The sequence below is a fragment of the Chiloscyllium plagiosum genome, chromosome 4 (assembly GCF_004010195.1).
Source record: "Chiloscyllium plagiosum isolate BGI_BamShark_2017 chromosome 4, ASM401019v2, whole genome shotgun sequence".
Taxonomy (NCBI): Eukaryota; Metazoa; Chordata; class Chondrichthyes; order Orectolobiformes; family Hemiscylliidae; genus Chiloscyllium; species Chiloscyllium plagiosum.
The window spans coordinates 3,353,709-3,371,296 of NC_057713.1; the positions used below are offsets into that span (position 1 = coordinate 3,353,709).

At 42.5% G+C, this 17,588-nt stretch overlaps 1 protein-coding gene across 4 annotated transcripts in view; it reads right to left on the minus strand.

Annotated features, from left to right (window-relative positions):
• The window catches only part of osbpl1a (oxysterol binding protein-like 1A), a 205,354-nt gene that overhangs the window by 18,348 nt on the left and 169,418 nt on the right, over positions 1-17,588 (minus strand). For all 4 annotated transcript variants that reach the window (XM_043687612.1, XM_043687608.1, XM_043687611.1 and 1 more), the window contains exons 20-24: positions 16,599-16,696; positions 12,087-12,269; positions 5,498-5,605; positions 5,325-5,414; positions 2,081-2,207 (exon numbers count right to left, since the gene is read on the minus strand). In XM_043687612.1, coding sequence (XP_043543547.1) covers positions 2,081-2,207; positions 5,325-5,414; positions 5,498-5,605; positions 12,087-12,269; positions 16,599-16,696 — 606 coding nt within the window. The remainder of the gene's footprint in view (positions 1-2,080; positions 2,208-5,324; positions 5,415-5,497; positions 5,606-12,086; positions 12,270-16,598; positions 16,697-17,588) is intronic.

Below are 17,588 nucleotides of genomic sequence, written 5' to 3' on the forward strand. Positions count from 1 at the left end.
CCTTGGATACCCATTAGGAGAGATGGATACAGCAGAGGAAAGTCAGGTATCAAACGGCACCTCAACACAGAGGTTCGCTTGAAGACAGAAGTAGAAAGTTGAATTATGCAGGAACAAGTAGGCAGATCCTTAGGTGTTCCACTGGACTCTCAGGAATAGTCTTTCCTATCCAGTGACACAACCTAGGGTCATGGAGCCTTCATAAGTTCCAAAAGTAGGAGCAGTAATAGGATAGCTAGGGCCTCAAATCTACTCCACCATTCCCACTATTCCATGAATAAGGCCATGGTTAACCTCAAAGTTTGGGTGAAGATTTGTAGCTTGGGTGCTCGTTGTTGTGGTTCTGTTCACCGAGCTGGAAATTTTTGTTGCAAACGTTTCGTCCCCTGTCTAGGTGACATCCTCAGTGCTTGGGAGCCTCCTGTGAAGCGCTTCTGTGGTGTTTCCTCCGGCATTTATAGTGGCCTGTCCCTGCCGCTTCCGGTTGTCAGTTTCAGCTGTCCGTTGTAGTGGCCGGTATGTTGGGTCCAGGTTGATGTGTTTGTTGATGGAGTTTGTGATGAGTGCCATGCTTCTAGGAATTCCCTGGGAACAGCCCGGGAATTCCTAGAAGCATGGCACTCATCCACACACTCCATCAACAAACACATCGACACCTGGACCCAATATACCGGCCACTACAGCGGACAGCTGAAACTGACAACCGGAAGCGGCAGGGACAGGCCACTATAAATGCCGGAGGAAACACCACAGAAGCGCTTCACAGGAGGCTCCCAAGCACTGAGGATGTCATCTAGATGTCATCTACGTTTGCAACAATAATTTCCAGCTTGGCAAACAGAACCACAACCATGGTTAACCTGGTAATACCCAACTCCACTTTCTTGCTAATTGCCCATACTTCTGGGCATCTCGTCTATGACAAATCTGTAAAACCAAGTCTTGAATATATTCAACTACTCAGCCGTCACTGTTTTTGAGGTAGGAGGATTTCACAGACTAACAATTCTCCAAGGACATTTTTTCCTCATCTCAGTCCCAAACGGGAGACTGATTATTTTGAAAGTGTCCCCTAGTTCAACCAATCTGAGACTCCCTCAGGATCTTATATGGTTCAGTAACTTCACCTCTCATTCCTTTGAGGTCCAACGACTATCTATTGAGCTTGCTCAATCTTCCCCCATTAAATCATCCTCATTCCATGGAGGAGCCAAGTGAAACTTCCTTCAATGTAGGTGTCTCCTTAAATCAGGAGACTAAAACTGTATACAAAACTCCAACTGCATTCACACCATTGCATAGCACAGTTTATTACAAGAAATCCCTGCATTTATATTCCCATTGCAAGAAAGACCTACATCCCATTTGCCTTCTCATTTACAATAGTCTCCATCCCCAGGGAGACTGCCTACATCAGACCAGATGCCTCCTAAATTAACTGGGGGCTACTCTGCCACAGACAAAATTCTAGGAGGTCTGGAAAATTACTGTAAACATGGCCTTTAAATTATCTAAATGACAGCTCACCTCGGTTCAGAAGGAAGCCCTTCTGTATCCCAACCATATCCTCGTCCATTACGAGAGACGTTCTCCAAGTCATTGCTCTGATGAAATACTTCATTATTCCCTTTCCTCCTCAAATACTACCCCACTTCGCTGAGGCCAGGAAATGTTACAAAATTATAAGGAAGGTGAAGCAAATGGAGCAAGTCAGATGTTTGGGAAGGAAATCAATAGCAAGAGCCTGAGAGGCTGAAGATACAAACCCTAACAATGGGATGAAGGGAGGGGTGAAGATACAAAAACATGGGAGGTTTGATAGTGTGGAGTTCTGCAGAGCTGGAAGAGGTTCGAGATGGTGAGGGACAAGGCTCTAGAGGTATACACAGAGAATGATTAGAATTCTTCTGTTTCTTGGGCAACTGGTACCCAATTAAGAACAAACCGAAATGAATCCAGTTCGATACAAATCCTTTCTGGAGCTACTGGTTGTTATTACACAGGGTAAAGAATAACATCAATCAGCCAAACTTCTGGAATGGTTCATTTTAAAATTAGTTCAGAACGATCCCATACTTACTGTTTTGCTCAGCTTCCTTTCCTCTGAGTTTTTCTTGTCATTTTTTTTGTAGGCATCAAATGTACTGGGGTCAACTGCCCACAGACACTCTGTCCATTTTCCATAAACAGCACAGAGCTTCTTCTTACTGTGACAGATCACAGAAAGGATGCAGCGTAATCAAGAATGAAAGATTATTAATTCATCAGTGTTGTGAGATTCCATTACATTATCTGAACAAATGGAGCAGCTCCTTTGGCATGAGAATTGAAACATGCAAACTTGCCAACTGACAAAGGTTGGCAAGTCATCAGTCCTATCCTGACCAGGCACAGTTTATCTTAACCCCCTACTCCGCTGCCATCCAACCCTATCACTTAGCAATCCCAACTACCATTCTATCCTCTGTCTCTACTTGACCATCCCAAATCCCACCAAACCATTCCACAAGTATCACCATCCAGCTGGATTACTGTTAACAGTTGTGGATCCTTTATTGAAGATATGCTGGCATTAGAGGCAGTGCAGAGGAAGTTCACTAGTCTGATACCAGGTATGGAAGGGCTGTCTTATGAGGACAGATTGAGTAGATTGGGCCTGTACTTGTCAGAATGTAGAAGAATGAGAGGTTACCTTATTGAAACATATAAAGGTTCTTAAAGAAATTAAAAGGGTTGAAGAAAGATTGCTTCCCTTGTAGGATAGTCTAGGTCCAGAGAGCATCATTTCAGAGCGAGGGCTACAAACTTTAAGGCAGAGATGAGGAGAAACTTCTCGCAGAAGTTTATGATTCAATGGAATTCTTTGCTATAGTGGGCTATCAAGGCTGGATCGTTAAATTCAAGGCTGAGAGAGACAGATGATTTTTATTTGGTAAGGGAATCAAGGGTTAAATAGGCAGGAAAGTGGAGTTGAGGATTATCAGACCAGCCAAGATCTCATGGAATGGCAGAGCATTGCTCTTATGTCATTATTCCATCTGATTTGATCACCCTCTCACTCCAAACAGAAAAAAATACTTTCTGAAGAAATTCTGTCCAAACCTTGCAAGCAATTGGTCCATTACCAGCAATGCATTCATTTGACGATTATGTTATGAATACTCAGATTTTATATGATGTTCATCTCTGCTGATGGAATAAAAGCATGAGCTTGTTCAGCCAACATTTTCTTTCAGTTGAACAGTACTAAAGCTGCATTGCAGTCCTGAAATTTGCCTTGAATAAGCCCACACACTTTCAAATCCGTTCACAATATGTGAATATCACTGGCTGGACAAGCATTTGTTGGCCATCCCTACTTGCCCTTGAGATGCCTTCTTGAATTCCTGAAGTCCATGTAGTTAAGGGACACCAACAGTGCTGCTAAAGTTGAAATTCCAGGATTTTGACCAAGTGACAGTGAAGGAATGATGATAGAATTCCAAAATCAAGATGTCATGTGGTTTGGGGAGGGGAACTTACATGCTCCTACCTATTTGCTGCTCTTTTCCTTCTAGGTAGTAGAGGTCACAGGTTTGCAAGGAACCTTGGTGAGTCACTGCAATGCATCTGTAGATGATACACACTGCAGCTACTCAGCATCGATGGAGGAGGGAGTGGGTGTTTGTGAATGTGCTGCCAATCAGGCAGGCGGCTTTGTACTGGATGGTGTCAAGTGTTTTTGGGGCTGCACCCATCCAGACAATTGGACAGTTTTCCATCACCCTCCTTGTGCCAAGACTTGTGCCTTGTAGATGTTGCACAGTATGATTAGGGTAATCTAACCTAATGGGGGAGGTGGGAGGGGAACATATAAATGAAAATGGAAGTGAAACCACATTGTGATGGGAATCAGAAGTACATCAAATAATGGAGGGCAGTCTCATTCATTTGATCAGATTTACATAGAAACTTCTGGTATTTTATATCAGGAGTGTGAAAAAGATTTATAGTGAGAGTGTGGAGCTGTTCTTTTCCCAGGATGGTCCAGGAATAGGAAGAGTTCTTCACTGAGAATAGAGAATCCTTATAATTCTTGCTCATGGTTTTGTGAAATAGACATTGAACATCCAAATCAGACTGACTTCAAGATACAAATAAGAAAACTGTACTTGGGATGTATCATACCTGTCGTGAGATACCTGTATGATACTACCCCGGTACAATTTGGTGGTCCTGACAGGTTTCCCTGAGTATCTTGTCTGAATCCTAAGTCAGAACAACATTGATGTATTCAGTGTAATGACAGTGACCTCATGCTTCTGAAGGCAACTGTGCGCTGTTTTGACCACCTTACCTACAAAATGACACATTTCCTCAGATGGAGAGCAACAAAATAACTAACTCAGTGAGAAAAGAGTAAATTGACTGGGCCAGACCTATATTCTGCAGAGGGCAAAAGTGGGTCCTGCAGATGCTGGAGATTAGAGTCAAGATTAGAGTAGTGCTGGAAAAGCACAGCAGGTCAGGCAGCATCCGAGGAGCAGGAAAATTGACGTTTCAGGCAAAAGCCCTTCAACAGGAATGAGGTTGGGAGCTTTGGGGGTGGAGAGATAAACAGAAGGGGGAGGGGCTGGGGGAAGGTAGCTGTGTGTGCAATAGTGGATGGAGGTGGGGGTAAAGGTGATAGGTTGAAGAGGAGGTTGGAGCAGATAGGTGGGAAGGAAGATTGACAGGTGGGACAAGTCAAGAGGATGGTACACGAATAGGAAAAGCTCAGAAGGACATGGTCCAAACGCAGACAAGCGGGACTAGTTTAGTTTTGGGAAACTAGGTCAGCATGGACTAGTTGGACTGAAGGGTCTGTTTCCATGCATTATGAATCTATGACTCCTCTCATCCTAATGTACACGTGTTAGTACTGGTGTGGTTGACTTAGCATGGCACAATAACCTTATTTGTTACAAGTGCAGCTAAAGTAATGATAAAAGTTAGATGTATAAATAAACATCCAGCTACCTTATTTTTAAGGTTATTTGAAATCAGCAGCATTACTGGAACAAAATCACAGAAGGAAGTCACATAACTCTTCAAGTCTGTTTTGTCAGTCAATGTGATCATGGTTGATCTGCAATGTAACTACATACATCTATCTTTTCTTTGTATTCCCAAATACCTTTCTAAGGCGTGATGCATAACTGCTTTGTGACTAGCAGAATTTGTCGAGCTGAAGCTAGACAGCAGGTTTAGCATTGCTGCAATGTTTCAGATGACGTGGTATCAACCACAGCATTAAGGGCAAAGGATTATCTTTAAATATAACCGTCTGAACAGATTAAGCTTACCTTTTGTCTTGAATGTAACCTTCAACTTTGTGCAACTCTTTACCAAAAAGGCCACATGGCTTGAAATTCAGAATGCATTTTTCCCCAGTTCTGTGGAAAAATCATCTTCATAATTACATCTTAAAATTGCACTAATTTTGAAAATCTGAAGGATGTCATTCATTCACTCTTACTTGTGATTAATTATTTCAACATTTCCATATTGTTCAATCCAAAGCTGACCAACGATAATGTTATGGACACAACAAGTCGGATTTGTCCAAGTGTAAGCTTCATTGTGCCTGTGAGAAAAAGTAAAACATTAATCTCAAATGCTGTCACATGGAGCAGGGTCATCAGGATCTGAAAGAGAAAGTCATGTCCTTCTTTAAATTACCTGTTATTTCTACAATTTCTGGCCTTTCATTTTGTGTGCCAGCTTATTTCTTTGCAAAAGAAAAGAAACTGTCCATATGCTCATGGAGATAAGAAAGGTTACGACTAAGAATCGGAACATTTTTGTAGTCTGAATCAGTACTGCCGGGATCATAGCTTAACCAAATACAGAATTAAAAACTTCTTGCTACTCTTAATGAGCTGCGTGCTACAGAACAGATCTGTCCAAAATGTATCACATTCCTGTTGAATCTGGGCTTTTTGAGTTTATTACCTGCAATTTTGTACCACAGACTAGAAATGGGTGCAAGCCAACCTGAATTTATTTCAGCCAGCCTTTCAGGCATCAGGAAGGTCCCCTGCCAATTAAGGTGTTTTGAATTAACACTTGAATGTGTGCAATCAATGTAAAATTTGGCACTTTATAGGTCCTTCATAACGCTGTTAAAAATGGAACAAATGCACAAATGATCTTCTATTTGGCAATCTAAGGAAGCATGTAGCTTTAGCCAAAATAAAAATCACTGACAGCGGATGGATTGATGTTCTGTAGGCAAAGGCTACTTTTGTTGATATCATTGCATGAGTGCTATGCACCACTTTAAATGGTATGTATGTAGACAAGTGTGTCAGTGGTAGATGGGAATGTTGGGATCCGGGAGGAGCACCAGAGGCGAGGTGGGATGGAAGACAGCTGGAGGGGAGTGCAGGAGGGAGATAGAGGGGAACAATGCCTCGGTTCCTTCTTGTACCACCCTACTCCCCAGCTTCTGGGCCCTCATCCCTTCTCAGTCCAGGGGTCCCACATCTGGCATCCTAACCCTAACCCACTGAAGCCCGATTCCATGTGATGGCATCAGTGCTTAGAACCATGCATTCCCTGATGAACATGTTTGCGTAGTTGCTTGCAGTTGCCGGTGTCAGCAAACACTGCCAATCTATAAATGTTTTGTGTCTGCGTAATTAATTATATGTTCCCCTTGGCTTATGCTAAGGATACAAACTTATCTGTCACACATTTAACAAAGACCAACCTGATTTCTAAGTTAAACAGCTATAAAGATTTGATTCCAAGACTGAGGTGAGAACACACAACTCTTTGGTTTCTTCATTCTTCTCCAACTCTACTCCAATTGTGCTTAATGCATACTTATGACAAGGTCCTCTTACTAATCAGGGGTACATGTAGGTTATATGAAAGCATAAGCACATTTCTTGGACTCAAGCAATCACTCAAATTTATCCAAATCCTTATACAAGAATGCAGTCTTGTAATAACCATTAGTAAACAATTACCTTTTCTTTTTACAACCTGATGGGGACGTAAGTGAAGGTAAACTGCAGTGGTACAAAATACCCATTGCTGAGCATTGGATTAGTATCCAAGACCAGTTTACAAGAGTTCAAATTTAATATTCTGAACAGCTTGCCTGAAAGCAAACTGTTAAATGTTCTTTATCGCTGTTTATACATATTACAACCAAATTCATCAAGTCAAGTTGCATAACAATACTTGTGGTTTCCAAAGCAGCTGAAACTTAACATTTACTTGAAAGCAGGTTGGTTCTCAAGAGCATTTGGAAGGGTTTCTGCACTGACATCCACTCTCTACTTCTGATGCTCAACAGCAAGTGTTCAAAAAAGAAATGAAACTGGACAGACCAGCCAGCATCGACCTAAGCGCTGGAAAAGACAACGGTAGAAACATCCCTGTTGACCCTGCAAAGTCCTCATCGCTAACATCTGGGGGCAACTGCCAAAATCGGGAGGGCTATCTCACAGACTAATCAAGCAACAGCCTGACATAATCACAGCTTACAGCCAACAACCCAGACCCTACCAGCAGGACAGACCCAGCAGAGATTATACACAGTTAGGAAGGAGTTTCCCCGAGAATCTTCAAAACTGACTCTGAACCCCATGACGTGTGGCTTCAGGTTAAACATGGGCAAGGAAACCTCCTGATTACCATGTAGCGTCCTCCCTCAGCCAATGAATCAATATTCCTCCATATTGAGCAACACTTGGAAGCACTGAAGGTGGCAAGAACGTAAATATACTCTGAGTGGGAAATTTCAGCATTCACCACCAAGAGTGGTTCGGCAACAGCACCACTGATCGAGCTAGTCGGGTCCTAAAGAACAGAGCTGCTAAACTGTGTCTGCGGCAGGTGGTGAGGGAACAAGAGGGAAAACATACTTGACCTCATCCTTACCAATCTGCTGAGTGCAGGTCCATAACAGTAACGGACAGAGTGACCACAAAGTGACAAAGTCGCCTTCACAATGAGGATACCCTTCATTGTGTGATGGGGTACTATCACCATGGTAAATAGGACAGACTTCCAACACTCACTCACTCGATTGAATTTTTGAAGTAATAATGAAGAGGATTGATGAAGGCAGAGTGGTGGACATAATTTGTACAGAATTCGGTAAGGCATTCAACAAGGTTCCTCATGGTAGACTTGTTAGCAAGGTTAGATCTCATGGAATACAGGGAGAACTAGCCATTTGGATACAGAACTGGCTTGAAGGTGGAAGACACAGGGTGATGGTGAAAGGTTGCTTTTCAGGTTGGAGACCTGTGACCAGCAGTGTGTCACAAGGATCAGTGCTGGGACCTCTTCTTTTCATCATTTATATAAGTGATTGGATGTGAACATAGGAAGTTTGGTTAGTAAGTCTGCAGATAACACCAGAATTGGTGGTGTAATGGACAGCGAAGGTGGTTATCTCAAAGTACAATGGGACCTTGATCAGATGGGCCAATGGGCCAAGGAGTGGCAGATGAGTTTAATTTAGATAAATGTGAGGTGCTGTATTTTGGAAAGGCAAATCAGGGCAGGACATAAGATCCTGGGGAGCTGAACAGAGAAACTTTGGAGTGCAGGTTCATTGTTTCTTGAAATTAGACTGACGTGTAGACAGGATAGTGAAGACAGCATTTGGTTTGCTCGCCTTTAGAGGATAGGAGTTAGTGCATAGAGGATAGGAGTTGGGAGGTCATGTTCCAGCGGTACAGGATATTGGTTAGGCCATTTTTGGAATACTGCTTTCAATTCTGGTCTTCCTCATAGAGAAGGGACTTTGTGAACCTTGAAAGGGTTCAGAAAAGGTTTAAGGATTTCGTTGGAAAGATTGAGCTATAGGGAGAGGCTGAACAGGCTCGAGCTATTTTCTCTGGAGCATTAGAGGCTGAGGGGTGACCTTATAAAGGTTTATAAAATCATGAGAGGTATCGACAGGGTGAATAGCCAAGGTGTTTTCCCCAGGGTGAGGGACTCCAAAACTAGAGGGCACAGGTTTATGGTGAAAGGAAAAAGATCTAAAAAGGAACCACATAGAGGGTGGTGTGTGTCTGGAATGAGCTGCCAGAGGAAGTGGTATCGGCTGGTACAATTACAACATTTAAAAGTCATCTGGATGGGTATATGAATAGGAAGAACTCAGAGGGATATAGGCCAAATGCTGGCAAATGGGAGTAGATTAATTCAGGATATTTGGTCAGAATGGACGAGTTGGAGCGAAGCATCTGTTTCCATGCTGTACTGCTCTATGACATCTATGAACTCAACACCGGGCATCCATGAGGTGCTGAGAACTATCAACAGCAGCATTGTACTCCAGCACAATCTGCAACCTAAGGAGATCAACCCTGGCCTGAATGGAGAGTGCTGGAGGTTATGGCAGGACCAGTGCCAGCCATACCTAAAAGTGAAGTGTCAACCTGGTGAAGCTACCAAACAGGACTGCATACATGCCAAGTAGCATAAGCAGCAAGTGACAAACAGAACTAAGCACTCCCACAGCCAGTCCTGCCACATATAGTCATGAATGGTGGTGGACAATTAAACAACTCACTGGAAGAGGAGGATTTACAAATATTCATATTGTCAACAATGGAAGAGCCCAACATGTAAGTGCTGATGAAATGGCTGAAGTCTTCAGCCAGAAGTACCAAGTATTATCCATCTCTGCATCCTCCACTGGTCCCTAGCATTACAGATACCAATCCTCAGTCAATGTGAATCACTCCACATGATATTAAGAAATGGTTTGAGGAACAGGATGCTGCAAAGACTAAGGGCCTTGACAACATTCCTGAAGACTTCTGCTCCAGGACATGCTGCTCCCCTAACCAAGCTCCTCCAGCATAGTTACAATACTGGAATCCAACTGATGTGGAAAATTGTTCAGGTTTGACCTGTATACATAAAACAATACAAATCCAACTCAGCTAGCCATTGCCCCATCAGTCTATTCTCAATTATCAGTAATGGAGCGGTCATCAACAGTGTTATCAAGCAGCATTTACTCAGCAATAACCTGCCCAGTTTGTGTTCTGTCAGAGCCACTCAGCTCCTGACCTCATTACAGCCTTGCTTCAAACATGGACAAAAGAACTGAATTCCAGACGGGAGATGAGAGTGTCAGCCCTTGACATAAAGGCCACTTTTGACTGAGTGTGGCATCAAGGAGCCCTAGCAAAACTGGAATCAATGGGTATTATGGGGACAATCTCTCTGCTGGTATGAGTCATGCCTGGCACATAGGAAGATGGCTGTTGTTGTTGAAAGTCAGGCATCTGAACTCCAGGGCATCTCTGCAGAAGTTCCTCAGGGCAGTGTCCTAGGTCTAACCATCTTCAGCTGCTTCATCAATAGCCTGTTCACCAATGATTGCACAATGTTCAGCACCATACGTAACTCCTCAGACCCCCTGGCAAACCATGTTCAAAAGCAACACAACTGAACAATATCCAGGCTTGGGCTGACAAGTGACAAGGAACATTACATCACACAAAGACCACCTCCAATAAGAGACAATCTAATCATCAACCTTTGACATTCAATGGCTTACCATCATTGATTCCGCCACTAACAACATCTTTGGGATTACCATTGACAAGAATCACAAGTGCACCCGCCATTTAAACAGTGACTAAAGGAGCAGGTCAGAGGCTAAGAATACTGCAGCAAGTAACTCATCTCCTGACTCCCCAAACTCTGCCTACTGTCTACAAGGCACAAGTCAGGAGTGTGACGGAATACTCCCCACTTGCCTAGATGGGTGCAGCTCCAACAGCACTCAAGAAGTTTGACACCAAAGGAACACATTGGATTGGCACTACATCCACAAACATCCATTCCTTTCACCACTGACATTCAATAGCGGCAGTTAGTGTGTATTATCTACAAGATGCACTGCAGAAATTCACCTCAGGCAGTTCTTTCCAAACCCACAACCACTTCCATCAAGAAGGACAAGGGCAGCAGATACATGGGAACATCGCCACCTACAAGTTCCCTTCCAAATCACTCACCATCCTGACTTGGAAAGATATTGCTGTTCCTTCACTGTCACTGGGTCAAATTCATGGAATCCCCTTCCTCAGGGCATTGTGGATCAACCTACAGCACATGGACTACAGCAGTTCAAGAAGGCAGCTCACCACACCTTTCAAGGGCAACTAGGGACAGACAATAAATACTGCAGTGACCATGACCCATGAGTGAACTGAAAAAGAACCCACCTATAAGATGCACTCTTGAAATTCACCAAGACTCCTTAGCAGCACTTTCCAAATTTACAACCCTTACCATATAAAGTAAAATTGCCATAATCTTATTACAGGAAGACAACTGATGGTGTTTTAAACTATTTTACCCATGTCTCAGGTGAGCAAGAGTTCAAGAAGGAGCGCCCTTCATGGTAACTTCAGCTTGTGCAAGAATTGAACCCACACTGTTGGCATTACTCTGTATCATAAACCAGATAGGAGAAAGTGAGGTCTGCAGATGCTGGAGATCACAGTCAAGAGTGTGTTGCTGGCAAAACACAGGTCAGGCAGCATCCAAGGAGCAGGAGAATTGACGTTTCGGGCCAGAGCCCTCCATCCCCTTCATTCAGGAATGAAGGGCTCCAGGCCGAAACATCGATTCTCCTGCTCCTCAGATGCTGCCTGACCTGCTGTACTTTTCCAGCAACACACACTCAATCATAAACCAGACCATCCAACTTAGCTAACCTTGACATGGGCAGCAAGTAAGTGGAAACACCACCACCTACAAATTTCCCTTCAAACTACACATTTGACTTGGAAATATCTCTGTTTCTTCAGTGTCATTGGGTCAATATCCCAGAACTCCCTCCAACCACACTGACTGGTCTGCTTGGGTTTGAGAAGGCAGCTCATGACCACCACCTTCTCCTGGGCAATAAATACTGGACCAACCAGTGACACCCACATCTAGTGAGTTTAAAAAAAATCAGAATAAGTGGGGGCTATTTAGTATCTCAAGCTAGTTCCACCTTTTAGTTTGATCATAGCTGAACCTTAATTCCATCCACTTGTTTTAATTAACTTTACATGCTTATCGCTTACTTTAAAAGCTCCAATGTCATAGTTCCTTTTGGCTCTGCTTCCACACTCTTCCCCCAAAATTTGAGTTTTGGGTATATGGATCCATGAAAAACAAAGTTTTGAGAAAATCCTTCAGCATGGAATGCACTGATGGGAGGATGGTGACTAACTTGCTCAGATATAAGCTTGAATCCCAGATCCTGCCTGCGAAAAAAAGAACAGGTGACCATAACATTAACCAATTCAAGATACAAAAATAAGTACAGGTACTTCAGAACTAAGAAAACTTTATGCATTTGAAAATTAATACTTCACAGCCTAACTTAATCTTATTGTTTGGATTTACTGTAGACTTGGAGCAAAACACAGAGCTTAAGATGTTTTCTATAGGTTACAAAGGATAGTCAAGCACATAATGGGAGTAAGTGATTGTCCAATGGTAAATGTTTGGGGGGCCTGGGTTTGAATCTCAGCATGACAGAATTCAATAATAATCTGAAAATAAGAGTCTAGTGATGACCATGAAACCATTACTTTTGCTAGGGAAAAACCCAAACGGCTCCCTAACACAGTCATAGAGATATATAGCATTGAAACAGGCCCTTTGGTTCAACTCATATATACTGACCAAGTTTCCTCAACTGACCAAGTCCCTTTTGCCAGCATTTGGCCCACACCCCTCTAAACGCTTCCTGTTCATGTTCCCATCCAAATGCCTTTAACATGTTCCTCTGGCAGTTCATTCCATATACGCACCTCTGGGTAAAAACGTTGCCCCTCAGGTCCCTTTGAAATCTTTCTCCACTCATCGTAAACCTATACCCTCTAGTTTTGGATTTCTGCACCCTGGGAAAAACACCTTGGCTATTCACCCAATCCATGCCTCTTATGGTTTTATTAACCTCTGAGGTCACCCCTCTCCTACATTCCGGGGAAAAAGGTCCCAGTCTATTTAGCCTCTCTATTCATATCCCCTGGCAACATCCCTGTAATTTATTTCTTAACCTTTCACCTGAAAGATGTTTCAGGTTTAAAATCTTTCCTACAGCAGGGAGGCCAGAATTGAATGCAGTGGTCTAAACATGTGTCACCAATGTTCTGTACAGCTGCAACATGACCTCCCAATTCCTGTACTCAGCACACTGACCAATGAATGAAAGTGTGCCAAACATCATCTTCATCACCCTATCTACTGCAACTCCACTTTCAGGAACTATGCACCTCCATCCTCAGTCTCTTTATTCGGCAACAGGCCCCAAGGCCCTACCATTAACTAAGTTTTGCCCTGATTTGCTATGTTCACTTAACTGCCACCTTTGCCTTGCCTACTATGTGACTCCATACCCACAGCAATTTCGTCAACTCTTAACTAGCCTCTGACCAATTAGCAATGGGCGATAAATGCTGGCCTAGCTAATGACCCCTGAATTCCAGGGATGAAGAGTCAAAAAAAACCCAGATCATTCAGCCCAACTAATCTTTGTTGATATTTCATCTCAATGCAAGCCTCCTCCATTTTTCATCTAAATTAATCATGGTAACCATGTGCTTGCTTATTTGTCAGATGTCTGTCTAGCCTCCCCTTAAATATATCTATACTTACTTTCACAACTCCACGTGGTTGCAAGTTCCACGTTCTTCACTCTCTGTGAACAGATTCTTGGTCTCAGTCAAAAGGATGTGACAAATACAAATCTCAAGGGGAATAGAGAGGGAGTTAAAATGACCAATTCGTGCCTCATTCACACACATCCTGGCCTCTTCACAGAAGTGTATAATTACTCTGCACAAAACTGTGTACAAACCAGGTAGACTTGCATTTGAAAATGAACCAGCACGTTCCAAAGCATTTTACGAATTGTGAACTACTTTGAAACAGTGTTTTTTGCTACGTAGGTGAAGACACAAGAAGAATCCATGTACAGGTATCGCTTGCTTTTCGAATATTCGCTTTACACTGCGGTGTACAGTTCTGGTCGCCACATCACCAAAGGAAGCGGACGCTTTGGAGAGGGTGCAGAGAAGGTTTACGAGGATGTTGCCTGGTATGGAAGGTGCTGGCTATGAAGAGAGGTTGAGCAGGTTAGGTTTGTTTTCATTAGAAAAAAAAGGCGATTGAAGGGGGACCTGATTAAGGTTTACAAAATCATGAAGGGTATAGACAAAGTGGATAAAGACAAGATTTTTCCCAGGGTGAAGGATTCAATAACGAGAGGTCACGCTTTCAAGGTGAAAGGTGGAAAGTTTAAGGGGGATACACGCGGCAAGTACTTCACACAGATGGTGGTGGGCATTTGAAACGCGTTGCCAGGTGGTAGGCAGGCAAAGTAGATTCATTTAAGATGTGTCTGGACAGATGCACGAGTAGGTGGGGAGCAGAGGGATACAGATGCTTAGGAATTGACCGACAGGTTTAAACAGTAGATTTGGATCAGCTCAGGCTTGGAGGGCCAAAGGGCCTGTTCCTGGGTTGTAAATTTTCTTTGTTCTTGGTACTACTTTGCTTTTACAAAACCTACACTAGTACCTGTTTTCACGAATTCGAAGAGGATTTGCACTTTTACGAAAAACTGCAACATTTTTCTCATATAAATCATGCATCTTTGCTTTACGCCATTTTCAGCTTTCGAAAGGTTTCCTGGAAACGTTTTACTTTTGGATAGTGGGGGATGCCTGTACACATCTGTTGTATGCTTTTGGCTGAGGGAGAAATCGATGGCCAGGACTTGTTTTCAAATAGCATGTTCAGATTATCAACATTTACCCTGGGAGTCAGTTTAACTCCTTCTCTAAAGGCACCATATTCCACATGTCAAAATGTCCTCAGTGTTGAACTGGACGGTCAGTCCAGATCACTGACACCAAAATTAGTGGCATAGTAGACAGTGAAAGGTATCTAAGATTATAAAAGAGATTATAAATGGCAGATGGATAAATATATGATATTGCATTTTTATATAACAAACAAGGGTAGGGCTCATACAATTAATGATCGGGCCTTCAGTAGTGTTGTAGAACTAGGAGAGCGTCACATATAGACAGGTGGTTAAAAAGGTGTTTGGCACACCTGCCTTCAATTCTCAGACCTTTGAGTATAGAATTGGAATGTTATGTCGAGGTTGTACATTGATGAGGCCTCTTCTGGAATACTGTGTCCAGTTCTGGTCGCTCAGATATAGGAATGATATTATCAAGCTAGAGAGGGTTCAGAAGACATTTACCAGGATGTTGCTGGGTATGGAAGATTAAAGTTATAAAGAAAGGCTGAGACTTCTTTCACTGGAGTGAAGAGGTTGAGAAGCAAGCTATTAGACGTTTATAAAATAATGAGAGGTATAGATAAAGTTGATGGTAGTTGTTTTTTCCCTAAAGTGGGGAATTTAAAGACTAGGGGGCAGAATTTTAAGGTGAGAGGAGAGATATCATACCGTCATAGAGATGTAGAGCACGGAAACAGACCCTTCAGTCCAACTCATCCATGTCCACCAGATATTCTAACCTAATCTAGAGCCATTTGCCAGCACTTAGCCCACATCCCTCTAAACCTTCCCTATTCACATACCCGTCCTGATGCCTTTAAAATGTTGCAATTGTACCAGCCTCCACCACTTTCCTCTGGCAGCTCATTCCATACATGCACCACCCTCTGAGTAAAAACGTTGCCCCTTAGGTTCCCCATCTCAGCCTAAACCTATGCCCTCTAGTTCCAGACTTTCCCATCCCAGGGGGAAGACTTTGTCTGTTTATTCTATCCATGCCCTTCATGATTTTATAAACCTCTATAAGGTCACCCCTCAGCCTTCAATGCTCCAGGGAAAACAGCCCTAACTTCTTCAACCTCTTCCTAGATATTTAAAAAAGACGAGGCAAATTTTTTACACTGAGGGTGGTCCATGTGTGGAATGCATTTCTTGAAGAAGTGGTGGATGCAGGTAGAATTACAACATTTAAAATACATTTAGATAGATACATGAATAGGAAAATAGTGGAGGGATATTGGCCAGGAGCAGGCAGGTGGGCCTAGTTTAGTCTGGGATTATATTCGGCACAGACTGGTCGGACCTGTTTCCGTGTTGTATGACTCTAAGACTTCCTCAAAACCTGGAATACACCTTGAACACAATATGGTTGCTTCAAAAATGAGAATGAATAAGTGAGGCCAACATAGAATTTACAGCACAGAAACAAGTCATTTAACCCCAAGGTCCACGTGAGGTATTTGTGCTCCACACAAGCACCTACCCTTCCAACCTCATTCCATTTCATCTCAACACTGCCAGCGTGAATTCCTATTCCTTTCTCCTTTTAGAACTGGAGTCTGAAAGAGGCGGCTTTAGTGGACTTGAAATGTTAACTATGTTTCTCTCCCCACAGATATTGCCAGACCTGCTGAGTCTCTCCAGCACTGTTTTTATTTTATGTTACTCAATTTTCTCAGAATGATACTAAAGAGTGACATGCAAAAAATTATCAATTTTAACTGGTTGAAACAAAATAAGTTAGTAAGCTGATATATTTGTATAAGTTTCTCACCTAATCATTTCGTACGTCTCTCCAAGGAGTGGGTTAAATGGTTTTCCTGTTCTTTCCCACTGAGATGCAACAGCTGAAACGGCAAATGCTGCTACACACTGTTTTAAGAATAATAAATACAGCAAATTATTACTTCTGAATAAAATTAAAAGCTATAACCATTAGGATCACAGTCATTACAAAAGCTCTATCAATAGCAGTCTAAATGAATACAAATAGAACTATGCTAAAAGGAAGCAATGTCTAAGAGGTAAGATAATACTTTATCCAAAGTATGCCCTTGCCATCAATTGTTTAATAATTATAAATACATAATTGAAAATTGAATTTGGTTTTCTTCTTTAACAAAAGTCAATTTTCCTTGGAGCACAAACACTTGAGTTGGGTTTCCATCACCTTTTGGCTTCCATCACACTCTGTCATTGGAAAGTGGCCTCTTCCAGCACTTGGTGGAAAAAATGGAAATAGGGAATTAAGGGCCAACACAATTGTTGTTCATCAGCTGTCTAAACCCACAGGATCATTGTACACACAAGGGAGACTGCAATTCAGATCAAAAATATGGTCTCCAAGGGTGAGATTAATCCAGAACAGATAAATCAGTCAAACTTCCCACCAAAGTTGGTCTAATCTAAGATTCTTTAAAAAATGTATTGTATGGCCAAATGAACAGAACACCGGGGAAGTAGCTTAGAATATTGATTTTTAAAATTATTATTAATCTGTTTTTCTAATTAGACCATAAGACATAGGAGCGGAAGTAAGGCCATTCAACCCATCGAGTCCACTCCGTCATTCAATCATGGCTGATGGGCATTTCAACTCCACTTACCCGCATTCTCCCTGTAGCCCTTAATTCCTTGTGACATCAAGAATTTATCAATTTCTGCCTTGAAGACATTTAGCTTCCCAGCCTCCACTGCACTCTGCGGCAATGAATTCCACAGGCCCACCACTCTCTGGCTGAAGAAATGTCTCCGCATCTCTGTT